Source organism: Platalea leucorodia (genome assembly GCF_965183815.1).
Source record: "Platalea leucorodia genome assembly, chromosome: 9".
Lineage (NCBI taxonomy): Eukaryota > Metazoa > Chordata > Aves > Pelecaniformes > Threskiornithidae > Platalea > Platalea leucorodia.
This window is the reverse complement of record NC_138831.1, coordinates 34398250-34421858: the sequence shown is the minus strand read 5'-3', so window position 1 is coordinate 34421858 and position 23609 is coordinate 34398250. Positions and strand designations below refer to the sequence as shown.

The 23609-nt window shown below is 38.1% G+C and overlaps 1 protein-coding gene across 1 annotated transcript in view; it reads left to right on the top strand.

Annotated features, from left to right (window-relative positions):
* Window positions 1-17056: 17056 nt before the first annotated feature.
* ENTREP2 (endosomal transmembrane epsin interactor 2) overlaps window positions 17057-23609 on the top strand; it is a gene marked incomplete at its 3' end in the record, with an annotated part of 59068 nt that continues 52515 nt past the window's right edge. Inside the window, exon 1 of the mRNA XM_082322699.1 lies at window positions 17057-17167. Coding sequence (XP_082178825.1) covers window positions 17069-17167 — 99 coding nt within the window. The 5' untranslated portion in view covers window positions 17057-17068. The remainder of the gene's footprint in view (window positions 17168-23609) is intronic.

Sequence of the window (23609 nt, the reverse complement as noted above, 5' to 3'; positions counted from 1 at the left end):
CAGCATTTTCCTGGAGAAACTGGCTGCTGACAGCTTGGATAAGTGCACTCTGCGCAGGCTTAAAAACTGGCTGGACGGCCGAGCCCAGAGTGGTGGTGAATGGAGTCAAATCCAGTTGGCGGCCAGTCATGAGTGGTGTTCCCCAGGGCTCAGTGTTGGGGCCGGTCCTATTCAATATCTTCACTGATGATCTGGATGAGGGGGTTGAGTGCACCCTCCGGAACTTTTGCAGATGACACCAAGTTGGGTGGAAGTGTCGATCTGCTGGAGGGTAGGAAGGCCCTACAGAGGGACCTGGACAGGCCGGATCAATGGGCCGAGGCCAATTGTATGAGGTTCAACAAGGCTCAGTGCCGGGTCCTTCACTTGGGGCACAACCACCCCATGCAACGCTACAGGCTGGGGGAGGAGTGGCTGGAGAGCTGCCGGGCGGAAAAGGACCTGGGGGGTGTTGGTTGACAGCCGCCTGAACATGAGCCAGCAGTGTGTTCAGGTGGCCAAGAAGGCCACTGGCATCCTGGCTTGGATCAGGAATAGTGTGGCCAGCAGGATCAGGGAGGTGATAGTGCCCCTGTACTCGGCCCTGGTGAGGCCGCACCTCGAGTACTGTGTTCAGTTTTGGGCCCCTCACTCCAAGAAGGACATGGAGGTGCTGGAGCGTGTCCAGAGAAGGGCAACGAAGCTGGTGAAGGGCCTAGAGCACAAGTCTTATGAGGAGCGGCTGAGGGAGCTGGGGTTGTTTAGCCTGGAGAAGAGGAGGCTGAGGGGAGACCTTATTGCTCTCTCCAACTACCTGAAAGGAGGTTGTAGCGAGGTGGGGGTCGGTCTCTTCTCCCTAGTAACAAGCGACAGGACAAGAGGAAACGTCCTCAAGCTGCGCCAGGGCAGGTTTAGGTTGGATATGCGGAAAAACTTCTTGACTGAAAGGGTGGTCAGGCATTGGAAGAGGCTGCCCAGGGAAGTGGTTGAGTCTCCATCCCTGAAGGTATTTAAAAGATGGGTGGATGTGGTGCTCGAGGAGATGGTTTAGTGGTGGACTTGGCAGTGCTAGGTTCATGGTTGGGCTCGATGATCTTAAGGGTCTTTTCCAACCTTAATGATTCTATGATTAAGATAAAAATAATAATAGTAATAATTGAAATTATTGTAATAATAACGACAACAAAGTATAATTCCTACTACTTGATTTAATGAAAAGTAATCCTGTATTGTTAGGGTGATATGTTGATAAATTTTTGAGTTTCTTCAAAGCTTTCAAAGGGACCATTGGAAGAGAGTATATATACAGACTGTTATCTGTTACTCAGTATAACAGGTCTTAAAACTTCATCATACTATTATTAGAGATGTGATTATTTAGGGAAGTAGGCAAGAAGAAATGTTAGTCTGAAATAAGGTAAGGTATGAATGTACAGTGCTTTGGCTACTCACATAAATTTCCCATGAGCGCACTATTAGCCATAAAAATGTTATTTATCCCTTGGTGAAACAAGATGAGCTGCTTGTCTGCATTGCAGGGATAGAAATGCACGTGTTTATTGTGGAGAAGCTGACTTCACAGAAAAGTCAGAGATCTTCATATTAAATTCAGCATCCGTCTGATCCAACAGGTAGCTTGTGTCTGTACCCCAGATAATCTTGCATTAACGTAGTATTGGCACAGTTGCTGATCTCACCGCTTCATAATGCTTGGTGCTCATAGATTTTCAGTTTTGCTTCAGGTTGTGTCCTTATGCATCTCTGTTGGGGAAACCATAAATTTTGTAGAATAAATGATAACAAATGGTAGTATGTGTAGACCGTGTAAGCCAAAGCTTTGTGAGCAAAATACCATGCTGCAAGTGTTAATCTGCTTATACAGTAGTTTACAGAGTCAAGCACATTTGCCTCTGGCTATTCTTGCTGCTTTACAAATTATAAATTTGTGAATTAAATTGTATATATTTTAAACCACATTAAATACATGCATACATATTTAATGTGGTTGGAAAAAGTCTGTAGTATCTAATGTCAAACTAGTGTCTCAAAAAACCTGCTTTCTACAAAATATTTCAATAATGTAAATAAAAATAATGCATTCAGGGATGACTATGACCTTTTGGAGAACTACAGGACAGGAGCTAACAGGAGAAAACACAAAGATGCGGTATTACAAGTACAGAGGATTGGCAGGTTTGCAGAGGCAAGCTTAACATGTCAATTCCTGATTTTTCTCAAAGTACACTGCACAGTAGTGTTGAGTAATATGTTTCACCAGCACAGAAGGTAACATTTTCTAAGTGTTAGTGTCTTGACTATCAAACCACTGAAAACCATGAGTGGAAGTAGTGACTGAAATACCAGCAATGAAAAGAAAATCCTGTTTTGTATATATCTCCAAAATCAAAGTGTGAGGAATGAAATAAAAGCTTGCTTTTACAAATATGGTTTCATCTGATACAATATTTACATCACTTTTGGAGGACTTTGACTACTTTGCGTAGAGAGACTTCTTCCTCCTTGTAGTAGGAAGTCATTCTTCAAACCATATTTAATGCATGCTGTTCCTTTTTACTGTGCTCCTGATTTATTCATGTGCAGTAGTTATTTTGCTTTACATGTTTGCCTATTTTCTTCCACATAACAGGCATAAAGTTATGTGCACCCCCTTGGTATCAGGCACTGAAAACGTAGGGATGCTATGTATTTGATATAATTGCTTATGGCTAAAGTTTCCAGTGAGTCAGCTTTCACACAGTTACGTTTGATGTGAGGTTGTGTTGTATTTTGACATTCAGTTGAAAGTGAAAGTGCAGACTACTCCTGGGAAGATGGCTCATTCTGGATTGGCTTATTCATCCTTGAAACTTTTTCTTCAAACACTTCAAGGGGCTTTGTAACAGAAGAAATGCTCTATATGTGCTTTAGTTAGCAAAACCAAACGGGTGTTTTCCATAAGGAGTGGTACAGTAAGATTCAACACGTTGCCAAAAGAAACTTCTGAAGCTCACTGAGCTCAAGCTCACAAGGCTGGGCCTTCAGAAAGCTGAAGGAGCTCTTGATTTATGTATTCTGGTACATAAATTCTTGATTCATACTTTTTGCAAATAGTTAATATGGTTAGATGCCTGAAGGTACTAATGAAGTTATACAGTCTCAAAGTTTTCACTTCCCATCTCTGGAAAAGGCATTCAGTTGAAGTAGCTTCCCCGAGGCCAAACAGCTGGTCATTAGCAAAGCCAGAGTTAGGAGACAGACATGCTACCCTGTGAAATCTGTTTGTTCCTCTGGCGTTACTTCCTTCCAGCGTTGCTTTGTACGGGAGTGTTGCTACATCAAAAATATATGTACTAGGTATCCTGTGTATGACTTGTTGCTAGTGGGGTAAATGCTACAGAGGAGGACTTAAAAGTTGAATTATGATAAATGCTGTATGACGGAGAAGTTCAGGACTTGACATTCAGTAATACATATAAAATGCTAGCTCTTATTAGGAAAGAAATACAGAACAAGCCATAATATCTTCTTATGTACGTCACAGTTTAAACCCACATATTCAATGCTGAGTGTAGTTCCAATTATCTCATTGGAAAAGCATAAGAGAAAGGTGACAAGGAATAGTGATAGGTAAAATGATTCTTTGTCTTGAATAAGATAGATTCAATTTTACCGAAGGCATTACTGGCCTGAAAAAGGTCAATAGGGCATAATTATTCATAATTTTTCTTAGCAAAAGGTGGCACCAAATGAAATGCCAAGTTTTAGAACAAAGGAAGTATTTTTTGAGACAGCTCATAATGAGATTATGGAACCTGTTGTAAGGAAGCTAGTTTAACCATTTTTTTAATCTAAACTTCATGCCTACAGTTTTGAAGCATCACTTCAGGCATTGGTTATCAGGAAAACGTTACTCTACCCACATGGGAGTTAGCCCTTTGAAAGTGCACACTAAGTTGTTACATCCCTAGGTGAAAGATTTAGAGGTGCTCCTCTGTCCCTATAGGCATCAATTAATTTTCAACCATGTCAAGTCCTGGTATGAGACCACTGGGTAGATACTCATCCAGCGTGCAGTGTTAACTGTGCTGGGTCTCAATGTGTATCAGTATGGCTACTGACAAAGACCTTCATCCAAGCTTGACACCCACAGAAAATTGTCGTTGGAGATGCCATTGAGATTCTTATCCAGCACAATCTTTACAGAGAGCTGTGGGGATTAGGCTTCTGTTGGTGGATTGTCCTGTGATTGACTTCACTTGGAGGGCCCTGATCATCTCTGGGTAATTTGCAGTAATAGAGGAGGATAGTATTTAGAATTATACAGAAAGTGAATATTAACAACATGGAGAAGAAACCGGAGTTGCTTACCAGTATTTAAGAGTTAAGGAAGAGTTTTCTGTATGTATTCACCCTCCACCTCTATTTTGTAGTTTGGACTTCTTTGACTTCTTGCTTGAAAGGAAACAATATAGTGTGGTCTTTGTGCAAATATGGAACAAAAAGAAGGGCCAGTTAATGAACTGGGATATAGATATTCATTAGGCACAAAATTTTTGGTCTTAAATGTTTGTAATACATGATTACGCGCCGTATGAGTACGTGAACGCCACATATTGGTCATAAGCTTACAGTTTTTTTAAGAATTTCAGTCCTTCAGTCTTAATTATATATTATCATGTCCAATGCATAGTCCACACATTCAATGACTTCTTTGATCTTAAAACGAAAGCTTTGACCAGTTTCATATTTGACAAATTTATTTCTAAAATTCATGTGCAGAATTTTCAGTATATTAGCAGAATTAATTGAGAAGATTACATAGCAATGTAGAGGAATGCATTGGCACTTAGATAATGGTTTAGTTAGCATGGACATTTTTGGAGTATTTCCTGGTTATAGAAATTCAATAATGTCTGTTAGTTTTTCTTTACTGTAAAATATGATGCATTTAAATAAATATATAACTGATGGTTCCATTCAGACATCGTGAGGACCCTATCTTTGCAAATATTAATTCTGCAGTCCGAGTCCCTAGGTATGTGTATTACTAGCAGTTTTAACTTTTTTTTTTTTTTAAAAAAGAATGTGGATGATACTGAATTATTATTGTAATGGAATTTGAAGTTCTCTTCTTATTAAATTTTTCTCCTTTTGCATAAGAAACTGTATCTTCTCAAACTTACTTCTTTAGAGTAGTACTAGCACACTATAGCTTCTCCAACATGTTTTTTGTTTGATGTACAACTTCAATGAATTTTACTTTTTGGTAGAAAGCTGTATGTTGGCAGAAAACCTAAAATGTTAATGTCTTCTGTTCCAAGTCACAAACTGCAGTGTATGCTAGAGTTGGTGGTTCTCTTATTTCTCCTCTTTTTTCCTCCTAACACATCAAGAACATATTATGAAAGACACAGTAAGAGTAAGGCAAAAAGGTGGTTTGAGCCAACTATCTCAAGGATTAAAGATTTCAGTTTTGCAGGTAATACAGTTTTAATTGTGCCTTTGGGAAATAAGATGAAAGGAAGTCTAAAGATTATGGGAAAAACAAAAGAGAAGAAATTGCTTGAGGCCAATTGTGGAGAAAAAAACAATATTAAGAGACAAAAACGAAAGCGATTGTCATGATTTAACCCCAGCTGGCAACTAAGCACCACACAGCCGCTCACTCCCCCCGCCCGCCCCGGTGGGATCGGGGAGAGAATCAGAAGGGTAAAAGGGAGGAAACTCGTGGGTTGAGATAAAGACAGTTTAATAAGTAAAGCAAAAGCCACGCATGCAAGCAAAGTAAAACAAAGAATTCATTCACTACTTCCCATCGGCAGGCAGGTGTTCAGCCATCTCCAGGAAAGCAGGGGTCCATCAAGTGTAACGATTACCTGGGAAGACCAACGCCATCCTTCCGAACGTCCCCCTCTTCCTCCTCCTTCCCCCAGCTTTATACGCTGAGCATGACGTCATATGGTGTGGAATAGCCCTTTGGTCAGTTGGGGTCAGCTGTCCCGGCTGTGCCCCCTCCCAGCTTCTTGTGCACCCCCAGCCCACTCGCGGGTGGGGTGGGGTGAGAAGCAGAAAAGGCCTTGACCCTGTGTAAGTACTGCTCAGCAATAACTAAAGCATCCCTGTGCTATCAACACTGTTTCCAGCACAAATCCAAAACATAGCCCCATGCGAGCTACTGTGAAGAAAATGAACTCTATCCCAGCCAAAACCAGCACAGTGATGAAGAAGAATGGAGCGAGAGAATATATCAGGTTCTGTAAATCCCTTTGATTTTTTTGGTAACATCCATAAACTTAAGATGATCTACTTTGGGACATTCTGAAGGCAGGTGTATGGTTGTATCTACATTTAAGAAATGTGCAGGAAAAAACATTCACAAATAATCTCACTGAGAATACTAATTATTTTCTAAAAGGTGCTAATTCTCAGATTGCTGTAGCCATACTGTCTGCTATTCTTAAAAATTACCTTAAAATGAGCTATATTTTTGAACACAATAAAATGCCGAAATATGTTGACCTGTAATCATATGTGGTTTTTTACAGTATCACTGTTTGAGTATTAAATTTCTTACACCCAAAAATGTTACATGATGAAAAATAATAAGGAATCTCAAAGTTTTCATAGGAGATGGACATCTGAGAGCTGCCATTGTGTGTGTATGCACAGTGCAAGAAGACACTTGTATTGAAAAGGTTCATTATCCTTCACCTTTTTCAACTGTCCCATGTTACGACAAAAACAATTCTCAGACAAAAACATGCTTTAAGCCAGAGTTATAGGTAAGAGAAACTAATGATACATTAAAAGAATTTTGCAGACATGCTCCAGTCAAAGCATTATTCATTTTTACAGAAATCTGGTTCTGCACAGATATGGAAGTGTAGATTTAGGGCTATCAACCTCTCTTTGCCCTAGAATCTTCAGACTTTCCACATTCCCAGATCTTCCGAATTGCTGTGTACAAACCTACGTTCCAGTATTTTTCTAAAGAAACAGTATTTATGAAGTCTCTCTCTTTGTCTGCTGTTTCCCCCCAGTAATGTTTGAGCCAACAGAACAATTTTAACCAAATCTGACAGAAGAATATAGGTTTTAAAGAGAGAAAAATCCCTGAAGTATAGATAAAATTGGTAACTGAGTAGAGGGTATAACCTGAATGAGTGTTCCCACTAAGGGAAAGACTGTAGCATGACTTGAACACTTTTTCCTATTTGGTCGGCTAACTGATCTGCCAAGCCCACCTACGTTGGTCAGACAGCACACGCAGTTTGCAACTAGGTGCAGACCCGTGGTGGCTCTTGTTGGTGGCAGATAACTGGACAGTGGAAAGATAGAAGGAAAAGGAACTTGAGACTTTGAGAGGTGGTAAGAAAACATAGAAGAATGCAATGTGAATAAGAAATGTGGTTGAAACAAAACTTCATAGGAAACCAAGCTTCATTTTTTACAGTACTCATAGAATAACTGGTTGTCCTGGTTTCAGCTGGGATAGAGTTAATTTTCGTCTTGGTAGCCGGTATGGGGCTGTGTTTTGGGTTTAGGATGAGAACAATGTCGGTGATACACTGATGCTTTGGTTCTTGCTAAGTAGTGCTAAGCTGTCTCTAAATAGGTGCTAAGTGGCGCTCACACTGGTCAAGGACTTTTCAGCTTCCCCTGCTCTGCCGGGGGCACAAGAAGCTGGGAGGGGGCACAGCCGGGGGGAGGGCTGGCCCAGACTGGCCCAAGGGCTATTCCATACCATATGGCGTCATGCTCAGCATATATAAGCTGGGGGAAGAAGAAGGAAGGAGGGGGACATTGGGCGTGATGGCGTTTGTCTTCCCAAGTAACCATTACGCGTGATGGAGCCCTGCTTTCCTGGGGGTGGCTGAACCCCTGCCTGCCGGTGGGAAGTAGTGAATGAATTCCTTGTTCTGTTTTGTTTGCGTGCACGGTTTTTGCTTTGCCTATTTAACTGTTCTAATTTATTTTACTTCAATTATTAAACTGTTCTTATCTCAACCCAGGAGTTTCCTCCCTTTTACCCTTCCGATTCTCTCCCCATCCCACTGGGGGGGAGTGAGCGAGCGGCTGCGTGGGGCTTAGTTGCTGGCTGGGGTTAAACCACGACACTGGTTTATTTTTAGGACTGTTTTTCCGTGTTCTTCAGAAGTTAAGGTTTCTTCCAAATGTAATTTTAAGTATAGCTGTAATGATCATCATAAAAAAGTTTTTGACCCCGACTGAACATTTTAATATTAATTGTTTTTAAAGAGACACTTTACTTTCCTTTTAACCACTAGTCCTAAGGTCACTGATGAGAATAGAGAAGGTACCATAAATGCCCTATATTAGCGTTTTTAGACTCTATAAGTTTACCTTTAATGGTGAACTTTTGGCAACATAGAATTGCAAGCCATTTTTAGTCTCTTCTACCCAAAATTCAAGTGTAGCATAGGTGGGCAGAAGTTCTTTTGTCATTGCAGCGGATTTAAGACACCGTAGTGCCTTTTAATCAAGCTCAGTTACGATGCAAAAACCGTCTCCCACAAAGATCATATTCTGTCTCTCTACTTTTTGAGAACTGAAGTAGTTGCTGAAATGAGAATAAAGTTGGCATAAATGACTCTTGTCGTGGAAGTATTGGAGCTTCCGCAATATTTTGCGGGAATATAATTACAAGGGGATGAGAAGGGAGAAGAAAGAAAATTAGAACAGTATATGGTTCTGAAATGCAATTTTTTTTTTTCCCCCAGGATATCTCCCTTTATTGACATGTCAGTAGAATTATTTTCTTGAGTCCAGGACAATAAGGAACTAATAAGGAAAACAAGAACAATTTATACGGTGATGTACAAATGGATTATATTACATACTACTTTATCTAGAAAGTATGGTGGGGAACTACCCTACCTTATAGATGAATTTTAATTTAAGACTTCGTATCTCAGAAGCATCCAGACACCAGTGTAGATGCAGGTTTCATACAACTTCAGACTGTCGGGCAATATGGTGGTTTTTAAATGTTCTCTCTGCCATATTCAAATGTGCATTTCATAGAATTAATCAAGTAAAAACCTGTCTTTAGCATATCTTTGTGAGGGTTTTTGGTATTGAAGTACTAAGTTTATTTCTGTTGTTGAAAAGGCATGAATGACCAGTATTGGAATAATCAAGATAACAGGAAGATAGTTGTTTATTTGTATTTTTGTTCTATAAAATACAAATGCAATGCATATTCATAGTGGCACTTCAGATCTTTTTGTGGGGGTGTTTCTCCATTTTGCCAAACTGGAAATTCTTCCTTCCTGAAAGAGATTGCACTGTGAAAGTATTGAATATTGAATAGTAATATAGTCTTCAGTGTTTGTTGTCTTGCAATATGATTAACAACCGCTTTGACACTGATGTAAGCTGTGTATTAGTGTCAAACGAGTGAGTGAGTTTTGAGGAATATAGCTGTCTTTCAAATTAGTTTTTCATGTTTTATTGCTCAAACTGTGGTGACTGAAAAATACAAGGCGGAGTTGTGACATTGATAAAAGAAATGTTCTTGTGATGGTGTATGCAGTCTGTATAATAACAATTATATTTATATATTTTCATGTTATTTATTAAATATACCTGCTGCCTTAGACTTATGTCCTCTTAAGAAAGTTGAGAACATTGCAGAAAATTCTGCTGTGGCATGACTAGGAAGTGATGTTTGCAAAAGTTCTTTCCTCATTTTAAGTATAGTCCAGCGACTAAGTTTTCCAAATTACACTTTAAATATTTTTTTATTCAGTTATCAAAAATAGCATTGTGTCAGAAATGTGAAAAAGGAATAACAATGATTAGACTAGGAAAAATAAGTGATAACTACACTGTATTTTCAAACATTTTCAGTATATCCAGGCCTCCTTAGTGTTAATGATTACCATGGTACTCTTTATTTTTAGAGGCATGTTTACAAATCTGGCTAAAGATAGGACTACAAATAACTTCCTTTGTAGTGGAAAGATAACATAACCTGTTAGGGTTGGGGCTTAAATAATTTTTTTTTTTCCTTTCAATATGGAAGGTCCCTTATTATGGGCTGTTCCTTGTAAAGGCATGGTGAGAACTGATTTTTCATTCTGTGCACATGTGTATGGTGTGGTCTCTTATTGAGCATACGTGTTGGGATTGCAATGATAAAAACTCATTCTTGATATACTCTGCATATTTATACTTAAAACGGTTTTCAGAAATGTGTAATTCAACTAAAACCAATTTCTGGAATATGTAAGTGGGTTAATTCCTTGCCAAATTTCAGTTTGCTTTCTTTCAGCTAATGCCCATCTTACAGTATCCCTTAGTATTTTGCAAAATATTTTGCATCAGGTTGATATTGCAGAAATAATCAAGGCTTATCAGTGCATTCATAATAACTAAACCTTTTTCTTTTGATTGGGATAATCTTTTCTAGTAATCCCGGTTGTTTGCCCGAGAGGTCATGTCAAAAGAGAATTTACAGAGAAGTGCATATATATGCCTTACAGTTGAATTGATAGCATTAGGCCAGAGGCTGCTAAGTGCCTCCTTGTTAGAATCTCAGAATGTAGTATTTCCGTTTGTGGATTTGTGCGTGGTGGGTGCTCTTTCTTGGTGTCATTCATTTCAAGTAATTCAGAAGCAGAGGTTATCCTGAATACCGAATGTATGATTCCCTTTTTCTAAGGACACAGAAATGACTGAAAGGTAAGATTCCCCTGTTCTTTCTTTCAAAAATAATTCACCTTTGAATTAATGACCAGAATAAGATGCTCATTCTACTGGAGAACATATGTGTTCAAAAGAAGACTTTTTTAGTTTTCTGCGATCCTGCGTGTGTTGTCTTTTATTTATGCTTTTTTCAGTGATCTGCTCAGTCAGATGAAGACCTGTATAGATACTTGGCCTAGCAATGAAGTCTCTAGAGGTGACCCCTATATGAAATAACCCAAAATGCTTAATTTCTTTTTCTCAAAAGGCAATGTACCTACCTCAGACGTGAATCTTTATCTAGATAGTGAACCTTAATTTGGCTATGAGGAAAACACAATGGAATCACTTCAAAGCATTTGCAATACTTTAGGAATAAATGTTCATAAACGTATAAATATGTGGAATATGTATATAGCGATATTCAAAGAAACATTAATGGAATTATGATAATCTTTTTTCTTTCACTATATTCATCTTAATGCTTTATGTTCCTTTTTATGCTTACAAGTTAACACAAAAGGGGAGGAGATTAAGCAGTTGTGTTAGTTAAGTATGAACATGTTGTGGGCAGAGCGAACAGCAGGACTGTGCGTGATCTGGCATCTCTCTTCTGTTTTCTTTATTGTTGCTGCTGAAGGAATGAAATAAGCCAGTGCACTTGTTTTACTTAGTAGAAAGATAAGCTTCATAAATATTGGTGGCTGGCAATCTGGTTAGTCCTTAAAGGCATATTACTCCACTTCTGTTTTATATCAATATGAAAATTCTTGTTTTGCAATTCTGCACCAGCACGAGCTGCATTATAGTTGATAATTTCCTGTGTTCTGTACCCTAAACAGTTCTTTCTTCACTGTTTTCAATATTTTTCACAAATGAAAGATATTTGGCTCTCTCTTAGTTTTGTTTTGTACTGTATCATTTCACTAAAAGGTCTTACTACTAAAATTCATATCTGGAAAAAACCCAGAAGAATCTAATGGTTAATTCTTATTCTTTCGAAGGACCATGTTCAGTACTGTTGCTCTGAGCATCATTTCTGCTTTAAGCTAATGTTATTCTATTTCAAAATTTCAGTAATGCAAATTAAAGCCAGATTCTTCTTGCCTGTGAGGAGTGTAAAGGGAAGCCTCCTGTGGCTCTGCCCTTCCTTATTTCCTGCGGTGGCTCTTCAGCTCTTCTGCCATAGCATAGCACCAGCGCAGCCTTTTTTACATTGCTGCATTCTGCCAGCTTTCTGAAGGAATAAAGAGTAATCAGTGGAGAAATTGTTCGAATTGTAAATTTATTTTTGACTCTTCTCCAAAGTTTTGGGAAGTATAACTTCCAGCACAGCAGGTAAAGATACCTACATCAAATGTCTAGTTATAGTCCTAAGACTGGAAACAAAATCATAGTGAATTTCGCAGGACACTATTGAAACAAAGCGACATTATAGTTTAGCTAAACACAAAATCAGAAATAATCCTTCCTTAATTACTTATCAATTAATTATTCAATCTGAGGTATACAACATTTTATTTATGACTGCTAAGGAAAATGGCAACTCTGTAAAAGTTTTGTAAGAAAACAATAGCATGAATCTAGACTGTTTCCAAAATACAAATGGTGAAAATAACACATACCCTTCCGAAGAGGATTTTTCATCAATAAATTTCAAACCACTCTGCAAAAAGGTTTTGTGTTCACATTCCCATTTTACTGATAGTCCAGCTGTACATGTAAATCTATAATTAAATAAAGCCAGAAACTTTGACTGGGAAGGAGTCTGACAGAACCTGGAGAATTTGTTAGTGTAACCCAGTCCCTAAACTTTCATTGAGGCTTTGATTCATGAATAGGCAGAATAAAAGGAAAAACAGGGTTGTTCCGTGTCTTTTCCACCACAACTGTATTTGATGCTGTGGTAGGAATTTCAAAGACCAGCTCTAGCTGTATGAAACTCAGCTGTTGAAATTCTGTGACATAGACTTAAAATTCACCAGCTTTCTTTTAATGAATTAGGTGGAGGTGGCTGGTTTTGAAATTTGTAGTCTTGGATCAAGCTTTTTAACTTTTTTATGTGATGAACAAGTAGCCTAGAAAGTGTTTTATTTTAGATTAAATCTGAGAGATTCACATAATCATATGATCATAGAAGTTGAGACTTCTGCAAAGAAACAATGTAATTGATGATTAAATAGAAACTGGTAAGGTTGCTTGCTGTTGCAATCTATTCCTACAACCAAATGTCCTTCATCCCTCTCTTTCAGGAATACAGCAAAGACATTCTGTTAGGCTCTGGCCTCAGCCTCCCTTTGCATTGGAAATTTTTTTCTCTTTTTGATGGAGAGCTGCTGTGAAGGCTTTATCTTTTAAGTGGTTTTATTCTTAAAGACAGAAGTTATGAGAAGGCCAGGAGAACCTATTTCATCTAATCTGAACCTCAAAATTATTGAAAAAAAAACAAATGAAAGAAGCAGATTAAGGTCATGAAGAGAATTAAGCTAGTTTATTATTCCCGGTGCAAGATGACATCTCAAATTATGAGTTGTTATATCATTGTAAATCATTAGCTAATTAGTTTTGTAGAATTAGTTTAGGACTATGGTAACATTTAAGTAGGAAGTCCTATTAACATTTCTTCTATAGAGTGCTTTGTGTAGAATATCAGCTTTGACTTCTCCGATTAATTCTGCTAACTGCACGCCGTAATAAATCAATTGGCTTCGCTTTTTGTTTATGTACTAATTCTTGGTGGCTCTAAAGCTTTTGGAGTGCAGTGGTATTAATGCATCTTCCTGAATACTAGGAACACTTTGTCTTGTTTATATGTCGTAGCTAGAAAGGTAAAGAACATAATAGTATAGTTTTAAAGCGGCATTAAGATGTCATAGCCCTTCAGTGTCTGACACTTAATTCTGTGTTTTCTTCAGTGTAAGCTCTTGCCCTTGGTCATCGGGTTAACTGCATCTTACACCCTTTCCTAATAGTTTCATACTGCTCCTGCAAGTAAGTCACATGGAGCTGTCAGAGCAAACATTCAGTAGCTCACTTTCTGAGGAAAATTTTAATGTGAAAATTAGACATACTTAATTTCACAAATAATGAATATCTACCTTCATCTACAGTGTTTCATAGTGTAGTGTTGGCTCTCCATCATAATCCACAATGACCACTCCTTCAAAGGGTTGCAGGTATGTTTATCTTTGCTGCTGTACTTGTGCCAATGTTAGAAAAGACTGATTTGTGATAAAAACATTAAGCACACTGAACATATTTTTTTTATGCCTGTTAATGTGGTAATTGATATTTTTGTGCTTCCTCTTCTCTGTTGTGGCTTCCAGCATGGTGGTGAACTTCACCTCAAAAGTTGTGATAACAGGATAACAGATGTGTCCTATTCCATTAGTGGAAAGCTTTTTTGGTATTTATCTGACAAGCTTTAAGGAAGGATATTGGAAATATTTAAATTGCTTTTATTAGGCTCTTTGCAAGAGGCAAGGTAGTTGTAAAGGCTTGCACTGGACATGAGTTTTCCCTTCTAACTACCTGTCCAGCCCAGCTTAGGTAATGCATTGCCCGGGACATTGAGAAGTGAGGCGTAAAATAGCAAAACTGGGAAGACAAGTGTGAAACAGACCTTCAGTGTTTGATGTGTGACTGTGTCACTGGTGGCAACTTCTACACAGAATGTGAGACTTAGACCCACAGAGAAGAGCAGAAGTTGTAAGAGCCTGTTACATGATTTTAACAGAGCGCTGGATCCTTCTCTCTTGTCTTTGCGCGTGACAAGAGGAAGAGATTACTTTGGAAACACCGATAGAGGTTTCATCATTAATGAATGCTGAAATGGAGAAAGTACTGTAAAGAGAGATACACCTGACATAGGTTCTAAACCTTGTTGTCAGTTGTGATGCTTGGAAGAATGTGAAGCTGGTAACTAAAATTTGTAATGCAATTTCTGTCCTTTGGTTAATAATGTGGAGATTACAGAGGGTTTTTTGTTTGTTTTCAAAAAAGTGCTTGTGGTAGCTTTCAAGAACTGTTTGGTACTCTTCTTTTCTTGAAGGTATGGGACTAATGAAAGACATTTGGAGCAGAGTTGATAGAGAAGATTTTCCTTCAGCATAGGAAACTCTATTGTCCTTGAGCTTTCAGAACTTCATAGAACTTTGTAGAATTCATTAGCTGAGAAAGGATTGTCAAGTAGCAAGTGCTGCATTGGTTCTGCCAGGGACTAATGAGGGGGCAACTGAATAAATAAAGTGTTTTAACCATGAAGCATTAACTACTATTCAGTGTTGTAGCAGGAGAGCTATAAAGGGGACTTGGTGTTGAGATTCTACGCAGTTCTGATGACTTTATATGGAAGTTATATGTCAGCAAAGGACTGGATTTCGTCAGCCTTAGCATCACACCATGTATTTTTCATTTCCTGTGAGCCCACCCAAGTCAATCAACATAAAGTTGGAGGATGTTTGCCTTTTGTTACTTTGGTGGTTTTTGAAATGGCAGGACTTTCATATGCGAACTGTGCTTGTCAGAGAAAAGGTGTCTGATGTTTAAATTTTTTTGAATCAAACAAATTTTGATACCCATTTGCATACCTGGCTACTCCCTTCTGTAAGGCAATCAGGACTTCTTTAAAGATGTGAATTTTCAGGAACGTGTGTATGGTTCATAAAAGGAATATGATATAACCAATAATGTGGATTTACTACAGAAGAATTTGCAGTACAAGGTTAGCGATTGAAATACCGGCAACATAAAAAATAAGCGATAAAACAAATAAATAAGAAGAAATCAATTTCCTATTTTTGTAAAAGTTCCATTACCTGTTCAAATGAATTTGCAGTTAAAGGGCTAGAACGAGTATGTTAAAAATCATGTTTAGTATGTTAGCAAGCTCCGTGTTTTAACAACTATCACTCTATCAAGTACGTTAATTTTTGCCTGTATTAGCAAAAATAAATGCATAAAGCTCTTGGGTTACAATGATTAAATATAGAAAAATTAAGAAATAGTAAAATGAGGTGATATATAAATATTGAATCTGCAAGGTATCCATTAGTGCAGATTTTATACTACTTTATAGTATCAGTGTTTCTCTGCATATGCGGCAGTATATAGAGACACAGACATTATATAGTTGCCCATTATTAGCAGTATGTCTTTCATTCTAGAAATTTTGACTTTGACACAGATTTGTCACAGCTTCTTTTTCATACGCACAGTATAAGAGTGTTAAATTGTAAAAACACTTGAAATCTTGTTTTCTATCAAAATATGCAATGGAGATATAATTTAACCCTTAGATGTATCAATTGGGAATTTTTCTGTCAAGTAAAGCTTTGGTTGGTGAAGAGGGAAACTATTCAAATTCTTGTTTTTCATTTGAAAAACATTAAAAAAGAATCAACCATTTTGGATTTAAGCTTGCCAAAAATATTTGTAGCCTATGCATTGACAGAATATAACATCTTGTGAGAACAGTGACCAGAAAGATTGTAAACTATGGGCCTGAATACAGAAAAGAGATGCCACAGAATTTCTTACTAATTCCATATAACTCAATAGGAGTATGAGTGTTATATGGCAACGTGAACAGCGATTATTTAAGGTGGCCACATATTGAGCACATGTTTATTCTTGGCCTCTTACTGCTTGTGCCTTTCTATCTCCCTACATATTGAGTTTGCTACGTATTGAGATTTCTGTCTGCCCACACCGGGCCAGGTTTTTTACATTCAAAGCAATAAAATGATAGTTAAGCTGATGCAATAAAGTTAATGATTGTTTTGACGTATTTTGAAAAGAGGGGAAAAGAGTAATTAACACAATGGGTAGTTGATATGGAGGATGCTGCTTAAATTGTAAATTTTAAAAACCAAGTAGTTATGTATATCCAGAATTTTATTCACCTTTTTTCCCCCAACTTGTAGAAACTCGTGACACATGATATTCACAAATACTTTTCCTCTTTAAGCTAACCATATCCTCATCAAAAGGGATTTAAATTGTTTTAAGAATACTTTTGATTATAAAAATACTTTTTTCAAATCTTGCTTGTTAATAATGCTTATTCATAAAACCCATTAAATTTTCAGAGTGTGTGATAAAAGTGGGAAATAACTGGATGATTTTGAAATGGCTGGAGGAAAATAGATGATAGTCAAGTCTAGTTTTTATTTGGCTTTCTCATACAGTGTGAGACTCAGGATGTTGTCAGATTAGAAAATACTCTACTTTTTTCTTTAAAATGTATAAAATGTTACCATCCATGTAATTGCATGACAGGCTGGAAGTTCTTGAATGTCTATTTTTTTTTTTTTTTCTTATTTGCCTCTTGCAGTGAATAATAATAGGCTGTTTGGTTTTTTTCCAGATAACCTTTTTCATGCTGCTGTCTGCAGTGTGCGTAATGCTGAACTTGGCTGGTTCCATTCTCTCTTGTCAGAACGCTCAGCTGGTAAAGTCCCTGGAAGGATGTCAGTTGGTGAGTAATGAAAAAGAAGTTTCTTATAAAGGACAAAGGATTTTATTTTTCATTTGTTTGTTTTTTATACACATATTTCTTTAATTTTCAAAACAGTATGTGTTCAGTAGAACCATCTATAGGCATTACAATATGAAAAATCATGTTGAGAAAAGTTTGAGAGTTAAAGTGCTAATGTATTTACCGTGTTTTGTCACCTCAAAAAGCAAGTTGTAATATTAGAAAGACTTGCTGCCTAGTGTCATGGTACAAATTGATGCTTAAACAGAATAGTTGGAGTACAGACCACATCAAAGCAATGCAGTGATTACCATTTGATGTCAGCAGCATCAGGATTTCATCCAATAGCTCCTTATACAGCCAGTGTCTTTCACAGACTTAGTAATGTTCTGGTATGTGTATGTTCGTATTTTATTTGCCAACCTAAATTAGTTCTTTTTTTAAATTTCCAAAGCAAATGTATGTTACTTATGTTACATAAAATACAGAATAATAAAAATTATCATGATGTGGCATGCTCTAAAAACATAAAGTCTTTATGTTTTTAACTGAAGAAAAAAGTACATATGCATTGAACTCTATTTTCTGATATAAACTAATGAAGATGTCTACAGAACTAAACTCACATCTGAAATACCTGATTTAAAGTAAGTAATAAAACAATGATTCCCCCCCAATTCAGGAAACCCATGACGTTAAGTTGTCAGATTGACAAATGGACTGGAGAATGTTTATGGGTATAAAGAGCAGCAGATATAAAGAGCATTGAGAGCAGCCCTGAGGAGAAGGACTTGGGGGGTACTGATAGACAAAAAGCTGGACATGAGCCGGCAATGTGCTCTCGCAGCCCAGAAGGCCAACCATATCCTGGGCTGCATCAAAAGCAGCGTGGCCAGCAGGTCAAGGGAGGTGATTCAGCCCCTCTACTCTGCTCTGGTGAGACCCCACCTGGAGTACTGCGTCCAGCTCTGGGGTGCTCAGCACAGGAAGGACATGGACCTGTTGGAGAGGGTCCAGGGGAGGGCCACAAAAACGATCAGAGGAATGAAACACCTCTGCTATGAGGAAAGGCTGAGAGAGCTGGGGTTGTTCAGCCTGGAGAAGAGAAGGCTGCGGGGAGACCTTATTGCAGCCTTTCAATCCTTAAAGGGGGCTTATAAGAAAGATGAGCATAGACTTTTTAGCAGGGCCAGTAGCGATAAGACAAGGGGTAATGGTTTTAAACTAAAAGAGGGTAGATTTAGGCTGAAAACAAGAAAAAATTTTTTTTACGATGAGGGTGGTGAAACACTGGAACGTGTTGCCCAGAGACGTGGTAGATGCCCCATCCTTGGAAACATTCAAGGCCAGGCTGGATGGGGCTCTGAGCAACCTGATCTGGTTGAAGATGTCCCTGCCCGTTGCAGGGGGGATGGACTAGATGACCTTTAAAAGTCCCTTCCATCCCAAAGCATTCTATGCTTCTATGATATGCATCAGTGCTCTTTTTCATATAATCTGGCTGTTAGTAGACCGATCAATCTGTTTAAACTGTATGAGTATGCACTCATAGGATTCAGTAAGTATTAGGAATATGTGCACATATACACCCCAAGACATTGATTTCAATGATAAAGAGAAAAGACATTTTTCTCTCTTATGCCAACAGATGACTTCACAAAATGCTTGTGCACCTCTTCTCTTCAGCCATTGTTTTTCTCCTTTGTTCTAAGATTTTTGTCCAGTAAAACTCTTCAGGCTTCCGTTTGCACACAGTATATTTAATAAAACTATGTTAAAAAAATATAAAATGTTTCAGCAAATATTTTGAAAGGCACGTGAAAAATACAGACCAGGAAACCATTTGGGTGTGACCAGTCGTATGTCTTCACCTTGTTTAGTCAGCTTTTAAGCCTGTGTTCTGTATTCCCGTCACCCATCCTGTTTCAGAGGGGTGTGCCTGCAGCGCCCTCAGTTAGGCAGTCTGGAAAAGCTTAGGTATTCTGCTAAGCTTTCTACGGTGTTTGCCAGATAGCTGACTCAGTGGAAAACCAGCAGTGACCCAAAGAGACGAAGGGAGGGTTTTCCCTATAAAATATTCAATCTAGGAACCTCTTGATAAAGTTCCTGCCTCTCATTTTGATGGGTAGTTGGAGTTGTGCTGCAGAACTGGAAAAATCAACTGGTGGAACCTGAAGCTGTTGTAAGATGTATGCTGTACTTTGGAGTGCTATGGGAAAATAGCTTTTGTGTTGTGGGGTTTGTTGGTTCTTCTTTTTTTTTTTTTCCCCATGGAAAAAAAGAAGTATCATAGGTATTTTTTGTGGAAGATCTTTGAAGTGAGTCTTACTAATTTGTTTTGAGATCCTTCCTTTGATATTAGTACCATTTAGAAGACTTAGAAAAATGGCTTCATGCCTGCATTGAAGAAAGAATAAATAGTCTCTCAAAATGAATGCTTTCCTAACTGTATAATGCAACCATGTAACTATATTATGTGACCTATCTGCTATAACTTTCAAACATGGTGTTTTGACCTGGAGCATCATTGTAATGAATATCTTAGGCTTGTGTCTAGACATCATGCTCTGCTGGTTGATGCATGGTGTTCTGTATTCTCAAGCAATGCCATCTTGCTACATCTCTCAGGTAGGATAGTATCAAAGACCTAAAGAAAAAAAAGGAAGGAACATTGGAATTTTGGAAATATTAATTTACCTCTTCCTTCCTCAATAGCTCATTGTTTGATTTGTTGGCAAAATCCCCTAGAATACATAAATTATTTCAGAACCAACATATTCTTAACTAGTTACTGGTTTTGACAGTTAATTGACTATAATAATAAATGAAAAAAATGTGTGTGTATGTATATATGGCTGAGGGGAGCCATTCGTACTTGTGTGTGCAGTCTTTCACCTCTGACTCAGTAGTAACCAATGTCATTACTGACCCGGTTTTGACAGAGCAGTAAGCTGTGTGAATAGAATGTAAAGGGCAAATCCTGTCCCAGATGGAGAGGAATGCATGTAGCAAGAACAGTGCTACTGGTGCTGTTGCGGCTTAGTGCATGGATGGGTCTTGCTGCGTGTGTATGTCTGCTTTTCTAGTTCCGTTTAGGCAGTCATTAGCAAACAGGGCTACTCAGCAAAGCCTACTGAAAAATCCCTACGCCTGCAGTTCAGTTGCTTACTCAGACTACTGTTAACTGTGATTATGTATGTGCTTGTTGGAGTCTATGTTTAAATATGTTGACGGTATTTATCATTTAATAATACGACCTAGCTGTATGTGATCTCTGTTTTGATATGTATTGTGATAACGTATTTGTGTTCGGATCCTTATAGGCCTTTGCACCAAGCAGAAAGACTCAGACAAATGAAAAGAAGTGTTTTAATTTCTCCTAATACAAGCTATAATAGAGCTATAAAAGGAAGAAAATCAAGTTAGTGAGAATCAATAACATGGCATTGCAGGGACAGAAAGTCGAAATAAGCAAAGTTCTGTTTAATTAGCATATTCATAGACAAAAAAAGCACTGGCTCCGGCCAGTGGTTAGATGTTCACTACCAAGAAAAAGACCTGAGTCAACAGAATGTCTTTTTAGTCTTTTAAATGTTCTCTTCAGTGACCTCTCTTCTGGTTATTAGCCCCGTGTCTCCTCTTCAATTTTGGTCAGAATCACCACCTCTAGTAGGAAAACTACTGCTGCAGAAGTAAGCAGTGACTGAGCTGTGCAGTTGAATTGTCAGATCATTGACGAAAATTAAAAGGAATAAATTTGTTTTGGATAAGGTGAAATTTAGAAGAAGAAAAAAGCTGGTTCATGAAGAACTGCTTTTCTCCCCACCCCCTGCCCTGCCCTGCCCTTGGCTTCTTGAAAAAATTGTGTTTCAGTTGTTTGGGATGTTTTCCACTTGGAAATTTAATGTAGTTTCAAAATATCCTAGATTCAGTGATTTTCATGGGACCATGTTTGATCTGAACTTTAAAATAGCCTTGGGTTCTTTAACTGTAAGATCATAGAATAAATAAGATCATAGAATTGTTTAGGTTGGAAAAGACCCTTAAGATCATCGAGTCCAACCGTAAACCTAACACTGCCAAATCCACCACTAAACCATGTCCTCAAGCACCACATCTACCCTTCTTTTAAATACCTCCAGGGATGGAGACTCAACCACCTCCCTGGGCAGCCTGTTCCAATGCCTGACCGCCCTTTCAGTCAAGAAGTTTTTCCTAATATCCAACCTAAACTTCCCCTGATGCAGCTTGAGGCCGTTTCCTCTTGTCCTGTCGCTTGTTACTAGGGAGAAGAAATGGACCCCCACCTCGCTACAGCCTCCTTTCAGGTAGTTGGAGAGAGCAATAAGGTCTCACGGCAGCCTCCTCTTCTCCAGGCTAAACAACCCCAGCTCCCTCAGCCGCTCCTCATAAGACTTGTGCCCTAGGCCCTTCACCAGCTTCGTTGCCCTTCTTTGGACACACTGTATATTTGCCTGCCTTCTTCCCTCCTTTGTCTTGCCTTCTCTAGTCTTGTTCTAATCAACAGTGAGGGAAGGGTGTGGTATCAAACAAATGCTTTCAGTGGGCAGGCCGAGGGTTCGCAGGTGGAAGCAGGCTTTGCCCTTGGGTAGGCATTTTGGGATTAAGAGGTTTGGTGGGTGGGCATGTAGGACCTTCCTGAGGAGGTGCTTTACCCATTTGTTCTCTTGTGGCAGAATTCAAAGGAAACCTTTGCTTGTTTCTCCAGGTTAATGCAAGATTGTAACTTAAGCAAGAATCTTGCAAATAGTGTTTTACATTTTTTCCAAAGCCCAGTGTACTCATCTACTAAATAGTTATGTTTCATTTGTACTTCCCTGAGCTTTTCGTTCCTGCTGCAGATGGAATGTGCAAATTTTCCTCTGCACCAATGACAGGATGAGCGGGCAAAAGAAGATTCGAATGTTCAAACTGCTAGTTTCAATTTTCAGAGCATGGTGCAATACTAAGTAGCTTTGCCACAGTGTGCTGTACTAGATGAGGGCAATTTAATTTCATTGTGACTGTTTATCCTATCATAATTGTTTCCAAAAAAAACCCAGGTTTTTCTTCTGTTCAGACCTTACTTTTTAGATTTTTCCTTACACAAAATCACATTTCAGTCAGGCTGGGGACTTGCCTGCGAATACTTCATATTGCCATGTTGAAGTGCTTGTACGGATGACATTCTAGAGTTCTGTTCTTGTAGACCACCCACTGGGAGAGATGCGCTGTAGTGAGCAACACTGCTTTATGATTAAGCGCAGGGTTTGACTCAGAATTTGGTAATGTATTATGTTGAACGTATTTAATTATTTTATTACTGTTTTTCACTCAAAAAGGAAAAATACCAGTTTCTTAACAACTTGTTCTAAGCCTGTATTTCCTGTTAATTCCTTAGATGGCTCACTTTAGTGTTGTTGATCTGCACAGTCCTGCACTATGTGACTGGGTGCACATTACCAGAGCTCTAAATCCTTTGACTGCCCTCTAGGATACAAATTTACTTTCTAGGATACACATTTACTTTATGGCAATGCAGCTCTAGGAGTCAAAATCCAGCTTTTGTAGGCATACAGTTTGAGGTGTAGTTGGCATCCCATCTAACTGTACCAGACAAAAATATGCTAGTAAATTTCCAAGCACAGTACAGTACAAAAGTCAACTTCAAAATAAATTCTGTTTTACTCGTAGTATTTCTGTCAAACTCATTCATGCTGAATGTAGGGCTTTAAAAGTGATAATAGTATCTACTGTATTGTGGAGTTTAAATTCAGAAGTGTTTCACATGTAGAGTAGTTCTTTGAAGAAAAAGAATGAGAGACAAGGGTCTTATTTTGCTTTAAACACTGGGGATTTGTTGTAAATTCCATAACATATATTTTTCTGTGAATATGAAAAATGTGTTCACCATATGTTAGCATTTTGAATGTGTAATTTCTGAATTTAGTATTTGTGCTCTTTATCCTGCAGCTTAGCAACATACAACACTGAGGAACAAAAAAATACCAGTAGCTTTAATGGCTTGTTATGAAAATTTAATTGGAATTTTTTCCCCCTGATTAGCTGTAGATCCTGCAGCCAAAACCTCAAGATATTGCTTTAAGTCAGTGAGAATAGGATGTGTACAGAGCAGTTAGACACTCAAGCTGTTGATTCATGTGTGTATGAGAAACAACATTTCTGCCTTATGAATTTCTTTTTCAAAAAATTGATCTCTAAAAATTGTGCTTAACATATGTGGGTAGAGCAATTTGTATATTTTAATTTATGTTCTATTACTGCACAAGATAGAATTTTGTTAGTGATATTTTATTTCTTACTCTTTATTCGTCTTTACTGGCTGTACCTGTCTTATTGTAAATCACTTATTCAATTAAAAATAAATCCTCTAGTTTTAACCAAATTTACAGCTTCTTATTATTTAGAAAAGTAGTGACAG